The sequence below is a fragment of the Electrona antarctica genome (genome assembly GCF_951216825.1).
Source record: "Electrona antarctica genome assembly, chromosome: 4".
Classification (NCBI taxonomy): Eukaryota; Metazoa; Chordata; class Actinopteri; order Myctophiformes; family Myctophidae; genus Electrona; species Electrona antarctica.
Window position 1 is genome coordinate 46,104,220 of NC_136809.1, and position 21,611 is coordinate 46,125,830.

At 48.0% G+C, this 21,611-nt stretch overlaps 1 protein-coding gene across 1 annotated transcript; it reads left to right on the plus strand.

Annotated features, from left to right (window-relative positions):
* Nucleotides 1-156: 156 nt before the first annotated feature.
* On the plus strand, nt 157-20,366 carry chrna9a (cholinergic receptor, nicotinic, alpha 9a; the record flags this gene model as incomplete). Its single annotated transcript, XM_079498450.1, has 8 exons — nt 157-426; nt 761-906; nt 2,520-2,674; nt 5,687-5,867; nt 15,642-15,899; nt 16,317-16,410; nt 18,865-19,475; nt 20,193-20,366. The coding sequence occupies exons 1-8, from the start codon at nt 381-383 to the stop codon at nt 20,364-20,366; spliced, it is 1,665 nt and encodes a 554-aa protein (XP_079354576.1). The 5' UTR covers nt 157-380.
* Between the last annotated feature and the right edge of the window lie 1,245 nt (nt 20,367-21,611).

Here is a 21,611-nt window from a genome sequence, read left to right on the forward strand (position 1 = left end):
CATGTATACTGGGCTGCAGGAATCAAATTTCATCCAGCCCCTATGTGTGTTATGTGATACTGAAGTGTACCTGTGCGTGTGCGCGTGCGTGTGTGTGTGTGTGTGTGTGTCTGAGTGATTGTGTGCCTCAGGTCCAGTTCCAGGGCAGCGATCACACAGACAGTGACGGAGGGGAGCGGCGACTTAACGGCTACTGAGCGTTGTGTGTGAGAGGATGTTAGTTTTGTAGAATTCTCCGTGGTCGTGGTAGCACGCAAAGTCCCCGGAGAACACGATGGGCCTCAGAGTGAAGTGACAGTGTGGATCGGTGACCCGGGGGCCGTCTTTCTTGGCTGGTTTATTGAATAATTGATCCGTGAGCTTGTGACGGCGGGTTGACAATGAGGAAGGCTGCTCTGATGCTGTGGATCAGCCTGTTTGTACAAGGTCAGTTCTCCATGTTGGATAGATTTGATGTGTAACACCAGTGTGTGATCGAACAGAGGTGGGGATCTTATGTTATGTGAGCTGGCCTTTGAACGCTAACGCTGTCCTGGGCTGACCCCTGACCTGCCTGTTTCGTATCGTACCTCTTGACTGATGTATTTCAACTTTCTTCACGGTTCCTGTCTAACAATTTTGGTACTGATCGTCCCTCCCCCTTCCTTGTTATCTGTCATTCTCTCTCCCCTCGCCTCTCTTTGATTTTCTTATCTACACTGCTCATTTTCTCTCCGTCTATCTGTCTCTTTCTCTCGTTCTTTCTGTCTCTCTCTCTCAGTGTCGCATGGTGCCAAGGGTCATTATGCCCATAAACTTTTGAGTGATCTGATGGACGGCTACGCTTCTGCTCTGAGACCTGTAGAAGACACAGACAAAACCCTGAACGTCACACTGCAGATCACACTGTCACAGATCAAAGACATGGTGAGTAGAGGACATCATTATGCAAACACTACATGTCCTGAGTGCCACTGAATGTCACAGACACAAAGACCTAGAACGACAAAAGAGACACTGGGCTCCATTTTTGTCTCATCTTTCTAAAGCCACTATTTGGGGATTTAGGAGTGGGGAAAGGGTGTTCCCCCACTAAAGTTGGTATTTTGGTTACCTGTCTAAATCCCTTAAACACCTCCGTTACCCGTTGTATTATGCATAGGTGTGGTTTGGGCGTTACACAATTAGACCAATCACCAGTCCACGTCCCATTGCCTTTAAGAGATCCCTTATGCGTTGGCCGTTAGTGCTATATTGCTTCATAGCCTCAGCCCGTTGCAAAGTTCAAAGTTATATGTAAACTACGAAATTAGGGCTTTCATTTGGTATATAGATCGTGCGTGTAGATCGTCTCTACGGAACGGTATGAAGCGAAAAGGAAAGTTCGGCAAGTCGGATTAAACCATTTGCTGCTGGTGATGAACTGAAGAGCAAATGGAATCGTGCACGCGGCACAAGCCGCACAATGGCTGGCAGGCTGGCACAAATAACTTCTTTGACTATACAATTATATAAACACAATGGACACAAGGAAGTGGCAGGCACTCACTTCAGCTGATTATAGGAAAATAACAAAGAGATGCAATATGAATATTGGAGAGATGAGGCACCCTGACTAGTCTGTGCCTGGACATCTCCATTGAAGCGTGCGGTGGCCGCTCTTTACCAAACTAATTTGGCATGGCTTACGGGTGCTTTTAAATGCCACTATCGCTTTCCCAAATGTGTGTGACCAAAATAGCAATTTAGGGGAAAGCGTGCCAACACGCCCATGACCACACCTCTAGGCGCAAATACCGGTGTCGGCTAAAAAGATAGCGGGTGATGCTGGACGAAAATACCATTAAGGGACAGAGCTCCTATATTCGTAATTTTCGGGCAGCGGCTGAATTGCGGGCCGCGCTGCGGGTAAAGGATGTGACAAAATTGGAGCCCTACATGTCCTGAGTGCCACTGAATGTCACAGACACAAAGACCTAGAACGACAAAAGAGACACTGTGTATTAGATAGTGAGTGAGTATCACAAGTAGCCCCATATAAAATACTGTTCTGATAAGGTCAAATGATAATGCTCTACTTTGGGGGGCTCCATTTGTGCAGCAGTTCAGAACTCTGCTGTTCCCCAAGACCACTAGAGGTCGCTCACGTCGCTGTAGATTTGAGGAAACAATACTAAGAAATCCCATTCCCATTTGTAGGTCAGCATGCAACAGTTCCCAATCTTAGTTATGCAACTGGCAGGTAGCTGACTTGTGAATTTATTACACACACACACACACACACACACACACACACACACACACACACACACACACACACACACACACACACACACACACACACACACACACACACACACACACACACACACACACACACACACACACACACACACACACACACACACACACACACACACACACACACACACACCCCATCTCTCTTCCCTGTCTTTCATTTGTATGATATTTAAGATAGCAGCTGAGTCTGGACATGACACCATGCTGAGCATATGTTTCTTTGTTGTGTGTACGTTTAGGATGAGAGGAACCAAGTGCTGACCACCTATCTGTGGATTAGACAGGTGTGGTTCGATGCCTATCTGAGTTGGGACAAGGATGAATATGACGGACTAGAGGTGATCCGCATCCCCAGTGAGATGGTCTGGAGGCCAGACATCGTCCTGTACAACAAGTCAGTAACAGAAAGACTGAGCAAGATAGAGAAAGACCGTGTTAACTAGGCTAATACTGTTACCCTGGCGTCCCTATTTTGGGGACAAACATTGTGTGACACCATTGGACGAGGTATCAAGTGGTTAACCGCTTAAAACCCATTATGCTTCACTGACCGGAGTCCCTCAATGGAATACACTAGGCTGCAGGCACCATCCTTTTTTCCCTCTACACCAAATATCTTTGCCGAAAATAGTGGATCTACAAGTTCACAACACACTGCGATTCCAAGCACTGTTACCTTGTACATCAGCTAATTTTCAAATTGTCAAAGTCAGTAACAGCAGTGGAAAACTAATTTTAATTTGATGCAGCAGGCCACAGAGGCAGGACAAAAAGTGGAAATAGTGTACAAATGAAGAACCTATACAACTCAAACATACAACTTAAATGGAGAGTCAACCTCTCCCCATGGCAGCTTACACTCCTACCTCGCGTCACCAGGCTCTCCACCTCGGAGGAAAGCCTGGTCTGTGTTATAAATGGAGGAATGCTTCCCACAAGTCCCCAGGCTACATTCCTACTGAGCTGTATCCTCTGCAGGTTCCACCCTTTGATTTCTAATCAACCAACCACAGAACAATAGCAACCCACCCATGGTGCACCCCATGTTCTAATCAATCAGCAAACTATACACAGCTAGGCTTCAACAGGCTGTTTCCCCATAACCGATAACAAAAACATATTAAAGAGATTCCAGTCACAACAGAATGTGCACCTTCTGTAGGACTGGGAATCTACGTAATCGAAGTTAAGCATAAGATGCATTTCAATAGGAAAGTGTACGGTTTAACTAGAATTAGAGGTAAGAGGCTGCTCTGTGACACAATTGTCTTTATTATTTAAAAATCGCACCCGTGTGAAGTGAGTGGTGCAACTCCGTGTGGGTGTCCCCGGGGGGGCCCTGGAACATCCAGACCCCCAGGAACGCGCCGTAAATACACAGATGGCACCCATAGCCGATCAGCAGGGACTGGGAGTGACACTCAATCAGCCCTTTGCTAGTGTAACACTATTGGGTTGATATGGGGCACAGGTGAAGACTCCGAATTACATCCATTCAGGAATAATGTCACATGTGAATGGCCAAATATACATATACTATGTATAGATGGCTGAATCAAATAAATGCAGAAACAAAAAAATATGAAATAGTGCATTAAGTATACAACATTGTGAATAATACAATTTCAAATACACAATAGAATTGAATAGAGGGCATTTACACCAAAGCCTAGTCTATTTCTCACCAAGTGTGCAGTAACAAGTTGCTGAGAAAAGTGCTGTGGCAGGGCCACCTATAAAATGGAAAGAACAGATACTGAATTAAAACATGTTCAAAGAGGGTCTATAGAAATGGTCAGAGGTCTGTCAAAGTCAATATTTAGACCCATAGCCATATGTGACAAAGTTTTGAGATACTAGATCTCGTTGTCTGACAACCCCCCCCCCCCACTTCTAGGGACCTAAACAACTTTTCGATGCCAATATAGCGCGACAAGGAAACAGGATGATCGGCCTCTAGTACAAAATGAGCAGCAACTGGATATGTGTCATTGTTGCACCTTAAGGTGCTGCGGTGCTCAGCAATGCAGTGTAATTACACCCTTAATCAGGATCTTTCTGCCGGAATGCGGGGGTGAAGTTGCATTGGGAGAGGTGATAGTGCCTCTACATAGTATTCCTGGAGAAGATCCTAGTGATCGAAACGTTGAATCAATAATAAACCAGTGGAGCTGAGTTTCTTTACCAGTGTTGCGGGCTCTATTCTTTCCTCCTGAAGTTGCATTGGGCACACAAACCACAGCTGTAATTACCTTTGGTAAAGTCAAATAAGTAAGCCTTGAGGCCCATAGGGGAGCTTGGAGCCTATCTCCTGTTTCTGTAGCGTGAGGCAGCTTGGTGGGACTTGATGTACAAGTACTGGACATGACGCTAGTATGCCGCAGGGACCAATAAATCCCATTGGTGATTTGTGTTAATTTGCGTTGAGGGCATATAGCAGGAGGAGGTAAATCAGACTTAACCAGGTGGTGTCTGTACTGTCTGAGGTTCTGACCGCGTGAGAATACACAAGGGGGGTTCCCAGAAGGCTTCATGGGGTGACTGATTGATCACACCTGAGAATATGCCAGTGTTTGTTCAGAATATGTTTACATTTTTCAGCAACAGGTGGAAAAGATAACGGGAGACCGACCCTTATTATCTGACCGTCAACAACAGAATAGCTCTGCTAAATACCTCAATTGTAAAATTTGTCGTGGTTCGTGGTTTTGAATTGATACATTGTACCCCCGTTCTTTACATGTATGCTGCATGTCCAACAGGTGACGTTAAAGTCGGCTGGTTTGTAGCAGATTCTTTTCACTCTACAAAATGACTATATGGTAAACTGTTTTTGAACAGGAGAGGGTACAGGTCGGTATAAAGGCTGTTATCATCACCTCGTGGTTATCAACAAATTCGAAACGTTTGGAGAATGCAAGTCAAAGCTCATAGTAAATGTCAGGTGGTCTGAACATGTATTGACAAACAAGAAGATAACTGCAGTGCGTGTCTGTATATTTCCCTACCACTCATACAGTATGTGCACTTTTTAGCATTATTACTTTGTTGGAATTAATGTATCATTATATTATGCTGTAATTATGTTGACTGCTGGCATATCATGTAAAATAAAGGGAGTCTTTATTATGTCAGTCTTAGGGAGACTGACATAATAAATAATTTAAGATACAATTTAAAAAATCACACCCGTGTGAACTGAGTGGTGCAACTACACATTTATTGTTATCGGTGATGTCACATACTAACCATAGCAACCATGCTCACCCGTACAGGCACAAACACACACGGGTACTAACAAAGCCAGTTGTTGGAGTGGTTTACACCACTCAAAAAAAGTAGCAGTAATAGTCAAATGAATACATGTCTCCACATGTATGTTGCTGTGTGTGTGTGTTGTGTACAGAGCCGATGAAGAGGCATCGGGGCCTGCCGAAACCAACGTGGTGCTGCGTTACAACGGGGAGATCACCTGGGACTCTCCAGCCATCACCAAAAGCTCCTGTGTGGTGGACGTGTCTTACTTCCCCTTTGACTATCAGTCGTGTAACCTCACCTTTGGCTCCTGGACTTACAATGGCAACCAGGTATGCATATGCCAAGGACAATGTTTTGTTGCCATTATTGTGGGGTCGCTGCAAGCGACACCACTGTAATATCTTAAGACCAAAAGTTTGGCACCTAACTATACTCCTACACACTTTCACTTAGAAACTCCATTCAAGCGTGCAGCTTACTGTGGAATCGTGCGGGAATACATGAATATTTGATTTTTTGTTTTTTTCCTCATTTGTACATTATAGTGTTTGTATTTGTTTGCTATGTTGATGAATTGAATACACTAGACCGGTGTCCGTTGGAGCCTCTACGGCGGTGCCCGTTCATGGGCACTGGCCTACTTGGAATGATGCAAGTTGGAAATGTATGCCCCACCCAGATATTATGTCTGTCTCCCTTTTATGGGGATGCCCAAATATGGAATCTATCATCTATGCAGACGTCAGAATGATGTCAGAAGGGGCAATGGGCCTTGTCCAGGCAGGGGCCCTGTCCAGAGCCCAGGCAGAGGTCTTTTTGGACAACAGTCAATGCACATATATGAACGTTAAAGGTTACTTTAGTAACCACGGTTGTATATATAAATTGAACGAAATACCTTTCGTTTATGGGTAGGTTTCCTTCAAAACCTAGCTGCAGAACATTATTTTATGTACTCCCAGGACAGAAAATTCTAGAATTTTCGCTGTCCTGGGCTCTAAGGGTGACGTAGGAAGCCACGCCTATCCCGTATAGATACCTGCGTGGCTACGTCAGCCCTCATTCGGAACTTTTCTTCTGCTTTAGAGAACAGAAGGGCGTTCCACGAAAGGTATTTCGTTCAATTTATATATACAACCGTGGTTACTAAAGTAACCTTTAACGTTGTATTATATAGAAATTTCACGAAATACCTTTCGTTTATGGGACTTTATGAACTCCCGTGACCTGAACTTCCAGTGGGTCCCAGGTAAATCTTTTGGGAGGGGCTCGGACCCTTTTGGGTCCAGAACCTAGTCCTTGTGGAGAGCAGGAGGCAGCGCTATGCTGCCCTGATGCTTTACTGAGCAGCGGCCCCCAAGACCGCGTGCGCTAGCGAAGGCGCTGCCACATCTAGGTTATAGTATGTGGCGAAAGTCGAGGGTGTAGACCAGCTTGCTGCTGTGCAGACTTCCTGAATGGAGACACCCTTGTAGAGTGCCCAGGAAGCTGCCACACCTCTTGTGGAGTGGGCCCTCAGGGCTTGAGGGGAATCCACGCCTTGGCTAGTGTAGGCCAGACGGATGGCTTCCACTATCCAGTTAGAGATAGTGACCTTCGTGACGGGCTTTCCTTTGGTCCTGGCACCCCAGGACACAAAGAGTTGGCTTCCTTGTCTGAAGGGAGCCAGTCTATCCGCGTATATGCGTAAAGCTCTGACTGGGCAGAGGCAATTAAGCCTGCTGTCTTCGTCAGAGGAGAACGGCGGGGGATGGAAAGCCTGTAGGTTCACTGGCACACACACTGAGAGAGCATTTTTGGGAATGAAGGCGGGGTTTGCCTTTAGGGTGACCTTGGTCGACCCCTCATCGAACCTCATGCAGTCTGGAGAGATCGAGAGCGCATGTAGGTCGCTGACCCTTTTTGCTGTCGTGAGTGCGATCAGGAGAGCCACCTTCAGGGTTAGGAGCTTGAGGCTCACGGTTTGTAGTGGTTCAAAGGGTGCTGTAGCCAGAGCCTTTAGAACCAGGGACAAATCCCACGAGGGAACGAGGGATCTGCATGTCCTATGTTCCCTGCGTACACCCTTCATGAATTGTTTTACCAGCGGGTGCTTCCACACCGTCTGGTTATCAAAGCCTGGGTGGCAGGCAGAGATTGCCGCCAAATGGACCTTGACTGAGGAGAGGCCTAGGCCGCTGTCTAGGAGCTCCTGCAGGAATGACAGGACGTCGATCACTGAGGCCTGGTAGGGGACTGTTTGGTCTGGTCTTCGTGAGCACCAATGCTCGAAGACGCGCCAGGCTGTGTCGTAACGGTCCCTTGTTGACTGGGCTCTGCCTTTCTGAATCGTTTCGATTACGTTCGGAGGTAGACCCACGGCAGTCAACATCACCCTTTGACGGGCCAGACCCATAGGTCTAGGTCCTGGGGGTGAGGGTGGAAGATCTCCCCCCTCGCTTGAGAGAGGAGATCCGCTCGAAGGGGAATTCTCCACGGCTGGTCGTAGAGGAGAGGGGTTATTTCCGACCTCCAGACCCCCCACGACGGGGCTATTAGGAGCACCTTCAGACCCTGAGTCCTCACTCTGTCCAGAGTGGGGCTGATGAGGGATAGCGGGGGAAAGGCGTAGAGAAGGGTTTTGGGCCATTGGTGTGACAGAGCGTCTAGCCCCAACGTTGATGGTCCCCTGATTGCGAAGAAGAGGGGACACTTCGTGTTCTCCTCTGTGGCAAAGAGATCCACCTTGGATTTCCCAAACCTGCTCCAGACCTGGGCCACTGCATGAGGGTGTAGTGACCAGTCTGAGTAGCGGAGAGGTCCTCTGGACAGCAGGTCTGCCCCTGTGTTCAGAAGACCTGGGACGTGACACGCTACTATTGAGAGGACGCGTGTGTTGCACCACAGGATCAGTTTCTGAGCCAGTTGATGAAGACGAGGGGACCTGAGTCCACCTTGTCTGTTGATGTAGCACATGGCCGTGGTGTTGTCTGTCCTGACTAGGACATGGCAACCCAGGATGCGCTGCTCGAAGTGTTTCAGGGCGAGGAAGACTGCCATGAGCTCTAAGTAATTTATGTGAAGGGCACGTAGTGGCCCCAACCATAAACCTCTGGCTGTGAGTCCTTCCATCGTGGCTCCCCAGCCTGTCATGCTGGCGTCTGTAGTGATGACTTTCCTGATCAGAGGCTTTCCCATGGGGACGCCCTCTGAGAGGGTTTTCCTGTCTGACCACCATTGAAGGGCTAGTATGCATTGTGATGTTACTGTTACCTTCTGGTGCCGACGGTGCATTGGTACATGTAGAGAGCCTATCCATCGTTGGAAAGGTCTCATATGTAGCCTTGCTAGGCGGATTAAATAGACCGCAGAGGCCATTAACCCCGCCATCCGGAGGCATGCATGAAAGGGAATCGAGCGTCCCCTTTTGAATGACGCCACGCACTGCAGTGTTGCGTCTATTCTCTCTTGGCTCAGGCGGGCCGTGTAAGAGATTGAGTTCAGTGTTATGCCTATAAAGTCTATTGACTGTGTTGGCATAAGCATGCTCTTCTCGTGGTTTATTATAAACCCAAGCGAGTCGAGGTGGCTGAGCACACGATGTGTGTGCGACAGTGCTTCTCGTACTGGAGAGTCTGCAAGTAGGATCCAGTCGTCTACGTATGTAGCGAGACGGATCCCTTGCTGTCGGAGCGGAGCGATAGCTGCCGCGGTGCACTTTATGAAGACTCTGGGACTCAGTGACATTCCGAAGGGAAGGACTGTGTACTCGTACACTTTTCCTCTGAACCCGAAGCGCAGAAATTTTCTGTGCGGCGGGTAAATTGGAATGTGGAAATATGCGTCTTGCAGGTCTATCGACGTAAACCAGTCCCCTTCGCGAATTAGGCGTAGGAGGACTGGTGGAGTAAGCATTTTGAATCGCAGCTTTTTTAAGTGACGATTCAATGCCCTCAGGTCTAGAATGGGACGGAGTCCGCCCCCCTTTTTCTTTACCAAGAAATAGCGGGAGTAAAAACCGTTCATTGATTGGTCGAGGGCCACCTCTGTGATGGCGCCTTTCTGCATTAATGAATTGATTTCCTCTTGCAGAATGGCGGCCTTTTGCCCGCTCGCTTCTGAGAAAATAATTTTCCTGGAAGTGGGCGGTTTGGAGGCGAACTGTAGCCTGTATCCTGTCTGAATTGTACGGATTATCCACGGGGAAGCCCCGGATATCCGCCATTGTGACAGATGACGTGACAAAGGGTTCCCTGCGCTTGTCAGCGTTGTGCATGGCCTGCCTAGGGGAAGACTTACTTTGTGTGAAATGTCTCCCTCTAGTGAATTTTTTCGGTATTGAGTTTGGAAAAAATTGGCGTGGAGTTTTTTGCCTGTGACAGGGGTTATCTTTCCCACTGGGCCTATGCCCTTCAGAGTTGGTTTTATTGTTTTTTGTGTTTTTTGTTTTTTTGTTTTCTTTATTGAACAACGTGGAAAAACATACACATGTGAATTGCACATAACAATTTTCGGGGTCTGTACAACGGTGCTCACAGCACTGTGTACAGGCCCCCTTAAGCGCTTCAGCGCAGGCTCTGAGGTGAGATCTGTGATCCCCACCTCTGGCCTTGAACTCTGAGTGTGGTGGGGAAGATGACCCGGCCCGGGCAGGTCATTTGCGCTTCCCCTGGCCTCGGCCTCTGGGAGCGCTCCTGGCCTTGTAGGGCGGCGGAGAGGTGCGGCGGTCTGCTCTGCCTCGGCCTGCAGGCTGTCGCTGTCTATCTCCGCTCCGGTCCTGGGACCTGGGTTTGTCATCGGTCTTGGCCTTCCAGGGTGCCTTCTTAGCCTTGGGGCGGCCTACCGGGGCGGCCTGGTTGGCCAGCGGTTCGAGCGCCTTCATCGTCTTGGTGGAGGACTCGAGCTGTTGGATGGTCTCTGACATCTTGGCCAGAGCGTCCTTAAACATACTGTCTGGGTGGATATTTCCAGCCACAAACTCTTTCTTTGTCTCCAGGGAGATGGCGCTGGTCTGATCGACCCAACGCCATCTCTCCTGGAGGATGGAACATGCCATTGCCTTGGCGTTGTGGAGAGTGGAGTCCCTCTGGAGGGTGGCCATCTCGTGATTCAGGCGGCGTAACTCGGCCAGGTCTTCTGGCAGTTCCGCTAGCTGGACTTTAATGGACTTCTGTCCCATCTCAATGAGGAGGCTCTTCATGGAACCCTGGAGAAGTGCTCCTGCATTGAGGGCCTTCGCCACGAAGGACATGTGTGCATACTGCCACTTGTTCAGTTTTGAGGCTTCCCTCACGCTGCTGGACAGGAGCTGCGGTTCCTTTACGTGGTGATCCACTCTAGGAGCTGCAGGGTTGGCCAGGTAGGCCGCTATAGCCTTGTCCATAGCTGGCATGAAGTCTATGGCGAGGGTTTGTTTATCTGGTATGTCGTTGGGCCCCTTGGCGCTGGCCTTGGGAAAATCCACCTTCAGGAGGGGTTCGTCCCAGGCGTGCATCATGGCCTCCTCGAAGCCCTGTGCCATAGGGAGCTTCTGTCTTCTAGGTGCAGGGGGGGGGGCGGACTCATCAGTCCTGCCTTCCCATGGTAGTACCTTGACAGTTGACTTAGGCCATGTGTGGTTACAACGTGCACTAGCCTTCCTGTAGATCTCGTAAATATTGGAGTCATCCATGGGGGGTACAGGAGGCGGGGGGACAGGAGCCCTGGCTTGCTGGTGCTCCTGTATGTCCATGGCATCCAGGTCGTCGAAGGGGCGACGAGTGGTGCTGACGTAGTCCCCGGGGGAGAGGTCATCATGGCCATCTCGCTCGTCCGCGTAGGCCTCGTCCAGGACGTGGTAGTCCTGGAGTTGCTCCTGGAAGGAAGGGAGCTCGTCATCACGAAGCTCCCCTTCCTCCCTGGTAGTCCAATGCTCCCCACCGGGAGACATTGCGCGGTCTGGGGAAAGGTCCAGGCGGTCCACCATATAGCTGGGTGCAACGGCAGGCTGTCTGCGTCTAGCTGTATGTCTGGGCGGGCACTCAATGGTGGCCTGCACGACGTGTTGTCGAGCACGTGGAGCTGGGGAAGAGCGGCGCGGTGCGAAGGTATCCCTTGGCCTCGCGCCATGAGCCTCGTAATCAGTGGCCTCGTGAGCCCTGGTTGCAGAGGCTGAAGTAGCGTACCTGTCTCGGCTAGCGCCGGCAGGTGCTGCTCTTGAAGAAGAGGCTCCGGTTGGGGCTCTGTTGCCCGAGTAGTCGAGCCTCTGTCTCGGGGTAGCTCGTTGTCCCTCTCCGGTGACGCGGGGCCAAAGCCCCTTTGGCGGGACTTGTATGCGAGCTCGTCGCGGGGGAGGAGTGGGGCTCCTCTCTCGGAGTCCGTGGGCGGCAAAGTTGTCATAATACCTTTGGACACGTCCGAGCCTGTTGTTTAGGACGTCGTCGTCCATTTTCTCACAATGGAGGCAAACGGGACCGATTTCCTCCATGGACTCACGGGTGTGGGTGAGGCCGAGACAATACATGCACTCGTCGTGCCCGTCTTTGCCCGACATCGTGTTCCCGCATCCCCAGGTGGAGCACGTCTTTTGTTTGGGGCCTTCTTGACAGTCGGCGGGCACCGGCTGTCCTCGATGGCGTCTTTCCCCGGGCTGGGTCTCCCTCGTCAGCGACATGGTTGCTTGTAGAGAGAGGAGTCCGAGTGCTTAACAGCCACAGGTTTATCTTCCTCGTGGCGTGTAATAGTAGACCACAGGCGTATCTGCCTAGTAGCGCTAAGCTAACTATCGATAGCTTTAAGCTAACAAACGCTAGCTTTAGCGAGAGAGAAAAAGAGGCGCGAGCTGTTTTTTCCGACAAGCTAGCGTAGCAACAAGTTGCCTAGAACTCACTTGTGTCGAAGTTCGGCTTTTTTTCTCGAGAAGTATCCTTCTGTTTGCTTCGAGAGTGTGCCAGAGATCTCACGGTCCTAAAGAATTAATCTCTCGGCCGAGTTTGCGAGATATATTACCCTGCACACACTGGAATGTTAAAGTTCGTTCTCGCAGCTTAGCAGAAGAAAAGTTGAATGAGGGCTGACGTAGCCACGCAGGTATCTATACGGGATAGGCGTGGCTTCCTACGTCACCCTTAGAGCCCAGGACAGCGAAAATTCTAGAATTTTCTGTCCTGGGAGTACATAAAATAATGTTCTGCAGCTAGGTTTTGAAGGAAACCTACCCATAAACGAAAGGTATTTCGTGAAATTTCTATATAATACAACCTGAATATGGCGTATATATGCTGGATAGGCTGTATTCTTCATATACTTGCCATATATTGGCATAATATGTTAATATATTTAAAATAAAACCATAGCAACACCATTAGCCTTTTCATGTCGCGCACCACCTAGAAGGCGCTCGCGCACCACAAGGGGTGCACGCACCACAGTTTGGGAACCACTGTATCAATCAGCAAAACTATACACAGCTTGGCTTCAACAGGCTGTTTCCCCATAACCGATGGAAACATATTAAAGAGATTCCAGGCACAACAGAATGTGCACCTTCTGTAGGACTGTGAATTATTTAAAAATCACACCTGTGTGAAGTGAGTGGTGCAACTCTGTGTGGGTGTCCCCGGGGGGGGCGGAACATCCAAACCCCCAGGAACACGCCCAGGGTGCCAGCCCGGTTCCGGTGATCCGCTCCACGTCCGAAACGGTCGAGAAATGACATAGTTAGCGTGAGGGGGCCCAGGGGGTCGGGCCGGTTCCGTGTGTTGGCAGCACACCTTGTGCCTGCCTGATAACGCTCTACCGCAGCCCAGTGCTACCAGCTGACACCGCTTCTAAACATTCTAAACATTCTGAACTGCCATCAGTCATCACCACTAACGTTGTCCATTCCAGAGGTCGGTCTCTGTACCTGACCCATACAGTCTGAGTCTGTGCATAGCCCCCCCCCCCCCCCCCCCCCCCCTCTATTTAACCAGTATCTCAGGCCATTAGCACCCCTGTTTCCCTGTCTGCCAGCCCCTTTTCCCCGGGGTTGAAGGTTTTTTCCCGCCTAATATTGAACCAGTTCAGAGTGTTTCCACTGAAAATCTGTTATTTCAGAACCCTAAAAGTTGGTTCAGAACTGGAATCAAAAAATGGCCTCCGGTTCTGTGAAAGCACCAAGGTTCCATGAATGTAGAACGGAACCAGTTCTAGAACCAATGTTCTTTTGGTGGAAAAGGCGCCCTTCACCTGACATCTAGCTCTCCCATGTCACCTCGGTTCTGTTCTGAAACATGCCATCCTTCGGACCAACTAGCCGGGTGACCGCCCTGCATAGTTGGGCCTGTTTGTTTGCCTGCCTGTGTGTCTGTTAGTCTGTCTGTTTGTTTGTTGTACTACTCCCCGGTCAACCGGGCTTACCTTTTGATTTGTCTTCTTACCTACATAAAGACTGAAATGACCTTTTGTCTGTTGGGGACTGCCCATAAGTCCGACCTACGTGGCCGGTTAAGACTGAGGTTAGTTTTAGCAACCTACGTGGCCGGTTAAGATTGAGGCCTGGCCGGTTAAGTCTGAGGTTAGGGTTAGCAACCTACGTGGCCGGTTAAGACTGAGGTTAGAGTTAGCGACCTGTACGTGGCCGGTTAAGACTGAGGTTAGGGTTAGCGACCTGTACGTGGCCGGTTAAGACTGAGGTTAGGGTTAGCGACCTACGTGGCCGGTTAAGACTGAGGTTAGGGATAGCAACCTACGTGGCCGGTTAAGACTGAGGCGTGGCACGTTAAGACTGAGGTTATGTCTGTCTGTCTGTCTGTCTGTCTGTCTGTCTGTCTGTCTGTCTGTCTGTCTGTCTGTCTGTCTGTCTGTCTGTCTGTCTGTCTGTCTGTCTGTCTGTCTGTCTGTCTGTCTGTCTGTCTGTCTGTCTGTCTGTCTGCCTGCCTGCCTGCCTGCCTGCCTGTCTGTCTGTCTGTCTGTCTGTCTGTCTGTCTCGTCCTCCATGTCTGTCTGTGTCTCCCAATCAGTTAGTTTGTTTGCATTTGTTTACTAGTTTATCTTGTATGTTATCCTTAGTCCTTCTGTTGATCTGTTTTTGTGTGCTCTTGCCCCATGTCTGTTATTGTCAGTCCTGTTTTTGGTGTGCCCCTGTCCTGCTTGTGCTCCTTTGGTTTTGTTTGGTCCTTCCCTGTCAGTTCTTAGTCTCGTCTCTCGTGCCCCTTGTCCTAAAGACATTTCACGAGTAACCTCTTGATCGTGAAATGAGCATCGTGATGCACATAACCTTAGGAGGAATTTCATTTGAACGCTGAAAAGTGGATGTCATAGGAAAATTTGAAGATGGATTAATAGGTGGCTGTTATATTATTGGTTGGTTTGGTTTAGTAGATTAGTTGGGTCAGGCCATGTTACTGGTTGAAATTAGTTGGGTCAGGCCATGTTACTGGTTGAAATTAGTTGGGTCAGGCCATGTTACTGGTTGAAATTAGTTGGGTCAGGCCATGTTACTGGTTGAAATTAGTTGGGTCAGGCCATGTTACTGGTTGAAATTAGTTGGGTCAGGCCATGTTACTGGTTGAAATTAGTTGGGTCAGGCCATGTTACTGGTTGAAATTAGTTGGGTCAGGCCATGTTACTGGTTGAAATTAGTTGGGTCAGGCCATGTTACTGGTTGAAATTAGTTGGGTCAGGCTTTACAGTATTATACAACATTATATGTTTTTACAGGATAAAGCATGATTGGATTTTGTGAATTCAAATGGTTAATAAGGCTGTTTAAATTATTAAATTAAGGGCCACTTCACCCTTTTTGCAACCAGATCTTATTTTAATGATGTTTAGGACACAAGAAACACTTTCCTGGGGTCTTTATGTGTGTAATATGTGTTTTCAGATATTTTAGTCATGACGCAATGTTCATGACCAAAATGTGTCATGAACATGTGGTCTCACTTCCTTCCTGGACTACAAGTCACACCTCCACACAGCCTCCCCCCTCTCCACAAGGAGAGGGGGGAGGCTCTGCGCCATCTGCGCCATCTGCGCCATCTGCGCCATCGTTTACTGCACGCGAGCGATGCATACACGACGTGGCAAGAATGCATCCGTGTCCCAATAGTACATTACGATATATCCCAGCATGCCGTTCTGCACGTTTCCGCGTCCCCCAGTTGGACATCTTGATGAACACCCAAGAGGCCGACCTGTCCAGCTTCGTGGATAACGTGGAGTGGGAGTGCCTCGGCATGCCGGCGGTCAAGAACGTCATCATGTACGGCTGCTGCTCCGACCCGTACCCGGACATCACCTACACGCTGCTCCTGAAGCGCCGCTCCGCCTTCTACATCTTCAACCTGCTGCTGCCCTGCTTCCTCATCTCCTTCCTGGCGCCGCTGGGCTTCTACCTGCCGGCCAACTCCGGCGAGAAGGTGAAGGTGAAGGCGAGAAGGTGTACGGAACGGTACACACACATCGCTCGCGGCAGGAGTCTCTTCGTGGTTTTTAGACAGCTGGTGGATGGAAATGAAGCTCCACCCATGTGGCAAAATTCTGCGTCGGCCAGAAAACCGGAAACGCTTTGCCCACGTGGCAAAATGCAGCGTGGGTGGAGTTTAATTTCCATCCACCAGCTGTCTAAAAACCTGCCTCCTGCCGTGAGCCGTGAGCCGATCTACAAGCTTGTAGATCGGCTATTTTCGATTATTAGTTATTTTAAGATGAAAGAGTATTTGAAGTGATCAAACTAGCAATAGAATACACGTTTCTTCCAGAAACATGAATGGTCTCAGAAATGTCATGATTTCATTTTCATGTCTTGAGAATTAATTTTGCTTTATTCCATGAAGGTGTCCCTGGGGGTGACCGTGCTGCTGGCCCTCACCGTGTTCCAGCTGATGGTGGCCGAGAGCATGCCGCCCTCCGAGAACGTGCCCTACATAGGTGAGCAGCACCGGGCGGCCAGTGGTGGCGGTGGAAAGAATACTCGAATGTTTTACTCAAGTAAAAGTATAATGCTGCATTCACATGGAATCAGACAGCACGGATGCCGTCTGCCGTTACCGTCGCCGGTTCTGGCTGCCGGGCTGCCGTGCCGTCCTGTTCCGTTTACCGTCCTGCTCCCGTCCACTAAAATGACTTCCAGTTTGCCGTCTAACGCTTGCCTGATTCCATGTGAATGCAGCATAAGTATCAATATTGCAATGTATAAATGCTTGTGTTACAAGTAAAAGTATACCGGAATTCAAAATGTATTAGCATCAACATGTACTGAAAGTACTAAAAGTAAAAAACTAGGCCTACTAGTTTACAAATGTATACAAATATTTTGAAAATAGCAGATCTTGTATATAGGGCTGAAGAGGTTAAAGTATGTTTTGTAAAAAATAATCAAAATCTATAAAGTAACTAGTAAGTTTTCAAATAGGCTAATTGTAGTGGAGTAAAAGTATAATATTTGGATCCGAGGTGTAGTGGAGTTGTAGTGGAATTGTTAGTATTTCCAAAAGTACTGACAATTGGAAATACTCCACCACTGGTAAGCACAAGCACCTTGTATCCTTCGGTAGGACTGCAATGATTATTTTCTTAGCAAGAAGTGTGTACTTAAGTTTGTTTTTATATACCATCGACTAAAGTGAGCCCTATTTCATACTTTGTACAACGCTGTTGCACAAACATTGCGGAAATTAGCAGACCTACAAGCTCATCGACGAAAGAAGCTTGTGAGCTTGTTTTTGAAAATATTTATATAATCCATTCAATTGATTTGTTCCACTTACTGTTACACACCTGCTATGAATGTGGGTAATTTTAGAACAAGATGAAAAGAATACAATATTGCCTTGAAGAAATGGTGGCCTAAATGTCTGGAAATGTTTGGAGTTGCATTTATAGCAAGGAAACCTTACTGTGGCCGTGTGAATATATATATACAATAGTATATGACTATGTTTACAGTGATGGGGGCAGGGGCAGGGTTATGTTTTCACCTCATTCTGTTTTTCTGTTCGCAAAATAACATGACCTTGTCAAGGGGACACGTCACATGACCTTGTCAAGGGGACACGTCACATGACCTTGTCAAGGGGACACGTCACATGACCTTGTCAAGGGGACACGTCACATGACCTTGTCAAGGGGACACGTCACATGACCTTGTCAAGGGGACACGTCACATGACCTTGTCAATGGGACACGTCACATGACCTTGTCAAGGGGACACGTCACGTGGCCTTGTCAAGGGGACACGTCACGTGGCCTTGTCAAGGGGACACGTCACATGACCTTGTCAAGGGGACACGTCACATGACCTTGTCAAGGGGACACGTCACATGACCTTGTCAAGGGGACACGTCACATGACCTTGTCAAAGGGACACACGTCACATGACCTTGTCAAGGAGACACACGTCACATGACCTTGTCAAGGGGACACGTCACATGACCTTGTCAAGGGGACACGTCACATGACCTTGTCAATGGGACACGTCACATGACCTTGTCAAGGGGACACGTCACATGACCTTGTCAAGGGGACACGTCACATGACCTTGTCAAGGGGACACGTCACATGACCTTGTCAAAGGGACACGTCACATGACCTTGTCAAGGGGACACGTCACATGACCTTGTCAAGGGGACACGTCACGTGACCTTGTCAAGGGGACACGTCACGTGACCTTGTCAAGGGGACACGTCACGTGACCTTGTCAAGGGGACACGTCACGTGACCTTGTCAAGGGGACACGTCACATGACCTTGTCAAGGGGACACGTCACATGCGTCAGAGTAATGTACAAGGATAAAATGACACAATCCGTCATACCTCAAGAAGAAACTTCTTGACAGTTGCATACTGTATAGTGTTGGTCATAGATACAATATGCACTGAGTGCAATCTTTTTCCTTTTTCCAATGACTCAATATAAGGCAAATATAAGGCAACATATAATTCACATGTATGTGTATGTACTGCATTTGATGCCCTATATCTCTGCTGTCGGGAAGAAACCACCTAACTCCAAAATGTACATTTTTCAGGAAATGAAGAAAACCTTATATTTTGAAAACAAAGCAATAGTGCCTCATCAAAGTTGGTGTTGTGACTTATATATATTGTCAATTACTTGCATGAGAGGGGGAGAGGTGGTGGAGTTAGCTGTTTTAGCAGAGAGTTTGAGGGTCAATGGAGTTAAGAGATTTTGACTACTTTTCATTGGTTCAATATTTTTGAAACAACACACAGATGTAAAGGGTGTTCAATAGGACAGTCTGCCACTGATTTATGCAACAAAAAAGATCTAAAACTTAAAAAATGTTGTTAGGTGGTTTCCTCCCGACCGCAACGAATGATCCATGTCCAGTATGTGACTCTTATCTTTCATCTCTGCTCCAGGGAAATATTACATCGCCACCATGACTATGATCACTGCCTCCACCTCTCTCACCATCTTCATCATGAACATCCATTTCTGTGGCGCCGAGGCCAAGCCGGTCCCTCACTGGGCCAAGGTCATCATCATAGGCTACATGTCCAAGATCTTCTTTGTGTACGAGGTGGGGGAGAACTGCACCACGCCGGAGAGCGAGAAAGAGCCTCTCTACTTCGACGAGCCCATGGGTGTCTCAAACGCTTATCATCACGCAGGCTTCCAGGACAACCTCTACCCTCAGGACAGCGACTCGTACCAGTACAGCAACGGCCACGCCCCGCATCACCACCACGGAAACAAGCACAAGCACAATCACGACAACCATCGCCAGGCAAACGGTCACGCTTACAACGGCCACCACTACAACAACCACAACAACATCGGCACCGCCAGCGCCGAGGGCGGTGAGGAAAAGCACGAACCCCCGCGGAATTACCACCACAACATCGTACACGATGAGCTGACCTACCAGGCCCTGAAACTTCAGCACCTGAAGGAGCAGATGATGTATACGCCAGAGAAACAATACGTGCCTTCCTGCCCCTGCAGCTGCCCCTGCCCGCAACACAAAAAGGTGACTCCCCACTATTTGCTATATTCATCTTGCTAATTTATTCGTACAATATTCCTTTGACCACTTTCAACCTGGACACCCGATTTTGGGCATGTCATTGTAAGAATATCTGTAGGCTACTGTACAACACATGATAAAATAGGGCTTACTGTAAGACAAGTGGTTAAGGCATTTCCCCACTTTGTCTTGGATCTGCTAGAGCAGTGGTTCCAAAACGTTTTAGCCCGTGACCCAAAAGAGTAATTAGACGTTATGCGTGCCTAAACTAATGAAAATAGCAGATCTACAAGCTCACAACGTGCCACTTTGCGCCGCATTGTGAGCTTGTAGATTGGCTATTTTCACTACTATTTGTTTTTCTTATTCATGAAATTCTTTTGAAGAATCATTGAATTTGTTTTCAATTCATGAAAAGGGTTGCATTTTTGGGGGGATTTCTCGTGAGCCATCAAAATGTGTCCACGACCCACTGTTTGGGAAACAGGGTTCTAGAGTCTAGATAGAACAATGGGTCTGGCCCGCGTAAAGTTGCATTTTGCCTAACCCTGACCAGAGTCAGTGTAGTATTATTACACCCCTGTTCTAGGACCCAAAAGCTTGGCCACCAGTTTTTGAGGGCATGAGGGAGGGAGAACATTAAGCTACAGGTATTTAACTATAGTTGCCGTCTCATCATTCACCAGAGCCTGTCATCTGTGTTTTTTGTGTGCGCCACAGGTTGTGCAGAACATTCAGTACATCACCAACTGCTTCCGCGAACAGAGATCAACCAATGCCAAGAGTGCGGAGTGGAAGAAAGTTGCCAAGGTGATGGACAGGTTCTTCATGTGGATTTTCTTCTTCATGGTGTTCCTCATGAGCATCCTTATTATCGGCAAGGCAGTGGTCTGACTGTCTCAGAGCCTTTGGGCAAGGCAGTGGTCTGACTGTCTCAGAGCCTTTGGGCAAGGCAGTGGTCTGACTGTCTCAGAGCCTTTGGGCAAGGCAGTGGTCTGACTGTCTCAGAGCCTTTGGGCAAGGCAGTGGTCTGACTGTCTCAGAGCCTTTGGGCAAGGCAGTGGTTTGACTGTCTCAGAGCCTTTGCAATGCCCTGATTTTCATGACAATGAGTCAATGACAATATTGACATCATCACCTTTGTAATGGTCAACATGCTCATAACCACCATCATCATCCTTACTAACACTGTGGTGTTAGTACTAGTAGTTACACTTGGTGGGCTGCTATGTTACAACGATGACTTTACCAGCAGTCCTTTTTACTACATAAAGACTCCATTCCAATGTACTGTAATGTCACACAATCTTTGTATGTTGTACAGCATGATGATAAATCTGAATAATCAAAACGTTATGTTACAAAGATTATCATTATTATTTATTTTGCCATTGCCAGAGTTTTTCACTTGTGTGTGCACACGTGGATGTGGAATATCTCAAAGCCTTTTGGAAATCATTTGTTAAATAGTTAATGTCGGGTGTTCCTTGAGCAGTAAGACAATCCAAGCCGCGCCTTATGCATAGACTCAATTATTAACGGACCAACAGCCAGACATCCAGCTATAGGGATTACATTACAATGTATTTTAGGCATTTAACTAATGCACTCACTTACAGTTAGATTAAAAGGTGAATATATGTCAGGCATTCCTAGATTTGCAATATTATGAGCAACAAATAAAAGGAAATGGATATCAAACCAATCAGAAATTTGCAAATATAAATTTGCCCCAAGAATACTTGTGTATAGTGTTTGGTAAAGCATTTGTTACTATTCGACCATAAAAACCTCACGAGACAATCCTGTTCAGGTTTTAGAATGTAATGGATCATTCCCAAACTTTATCATGTCAAGGACCCCCAAATTGACACGAATTAGCCCGCAGACCCCCATTTAAAAAGGTATGCCAGGGACCCCCATATTAGAGACGAGTTTTACGGCTCTAGTAGTGATTGGCAACCCATTTAATTTCAAGGACCCCCAGTTTGACATGCATTAGTCTACGAACCCCCATTTAATGGCATTTCTATCTCTGGGACCCCCATTTATATTGTAAAATCAATGTTAATTTAACTCTGAGAGTGTACAAATGGAACCAAATGGACCCATCTGGTCCATTTGGACCAGATAAGGAAA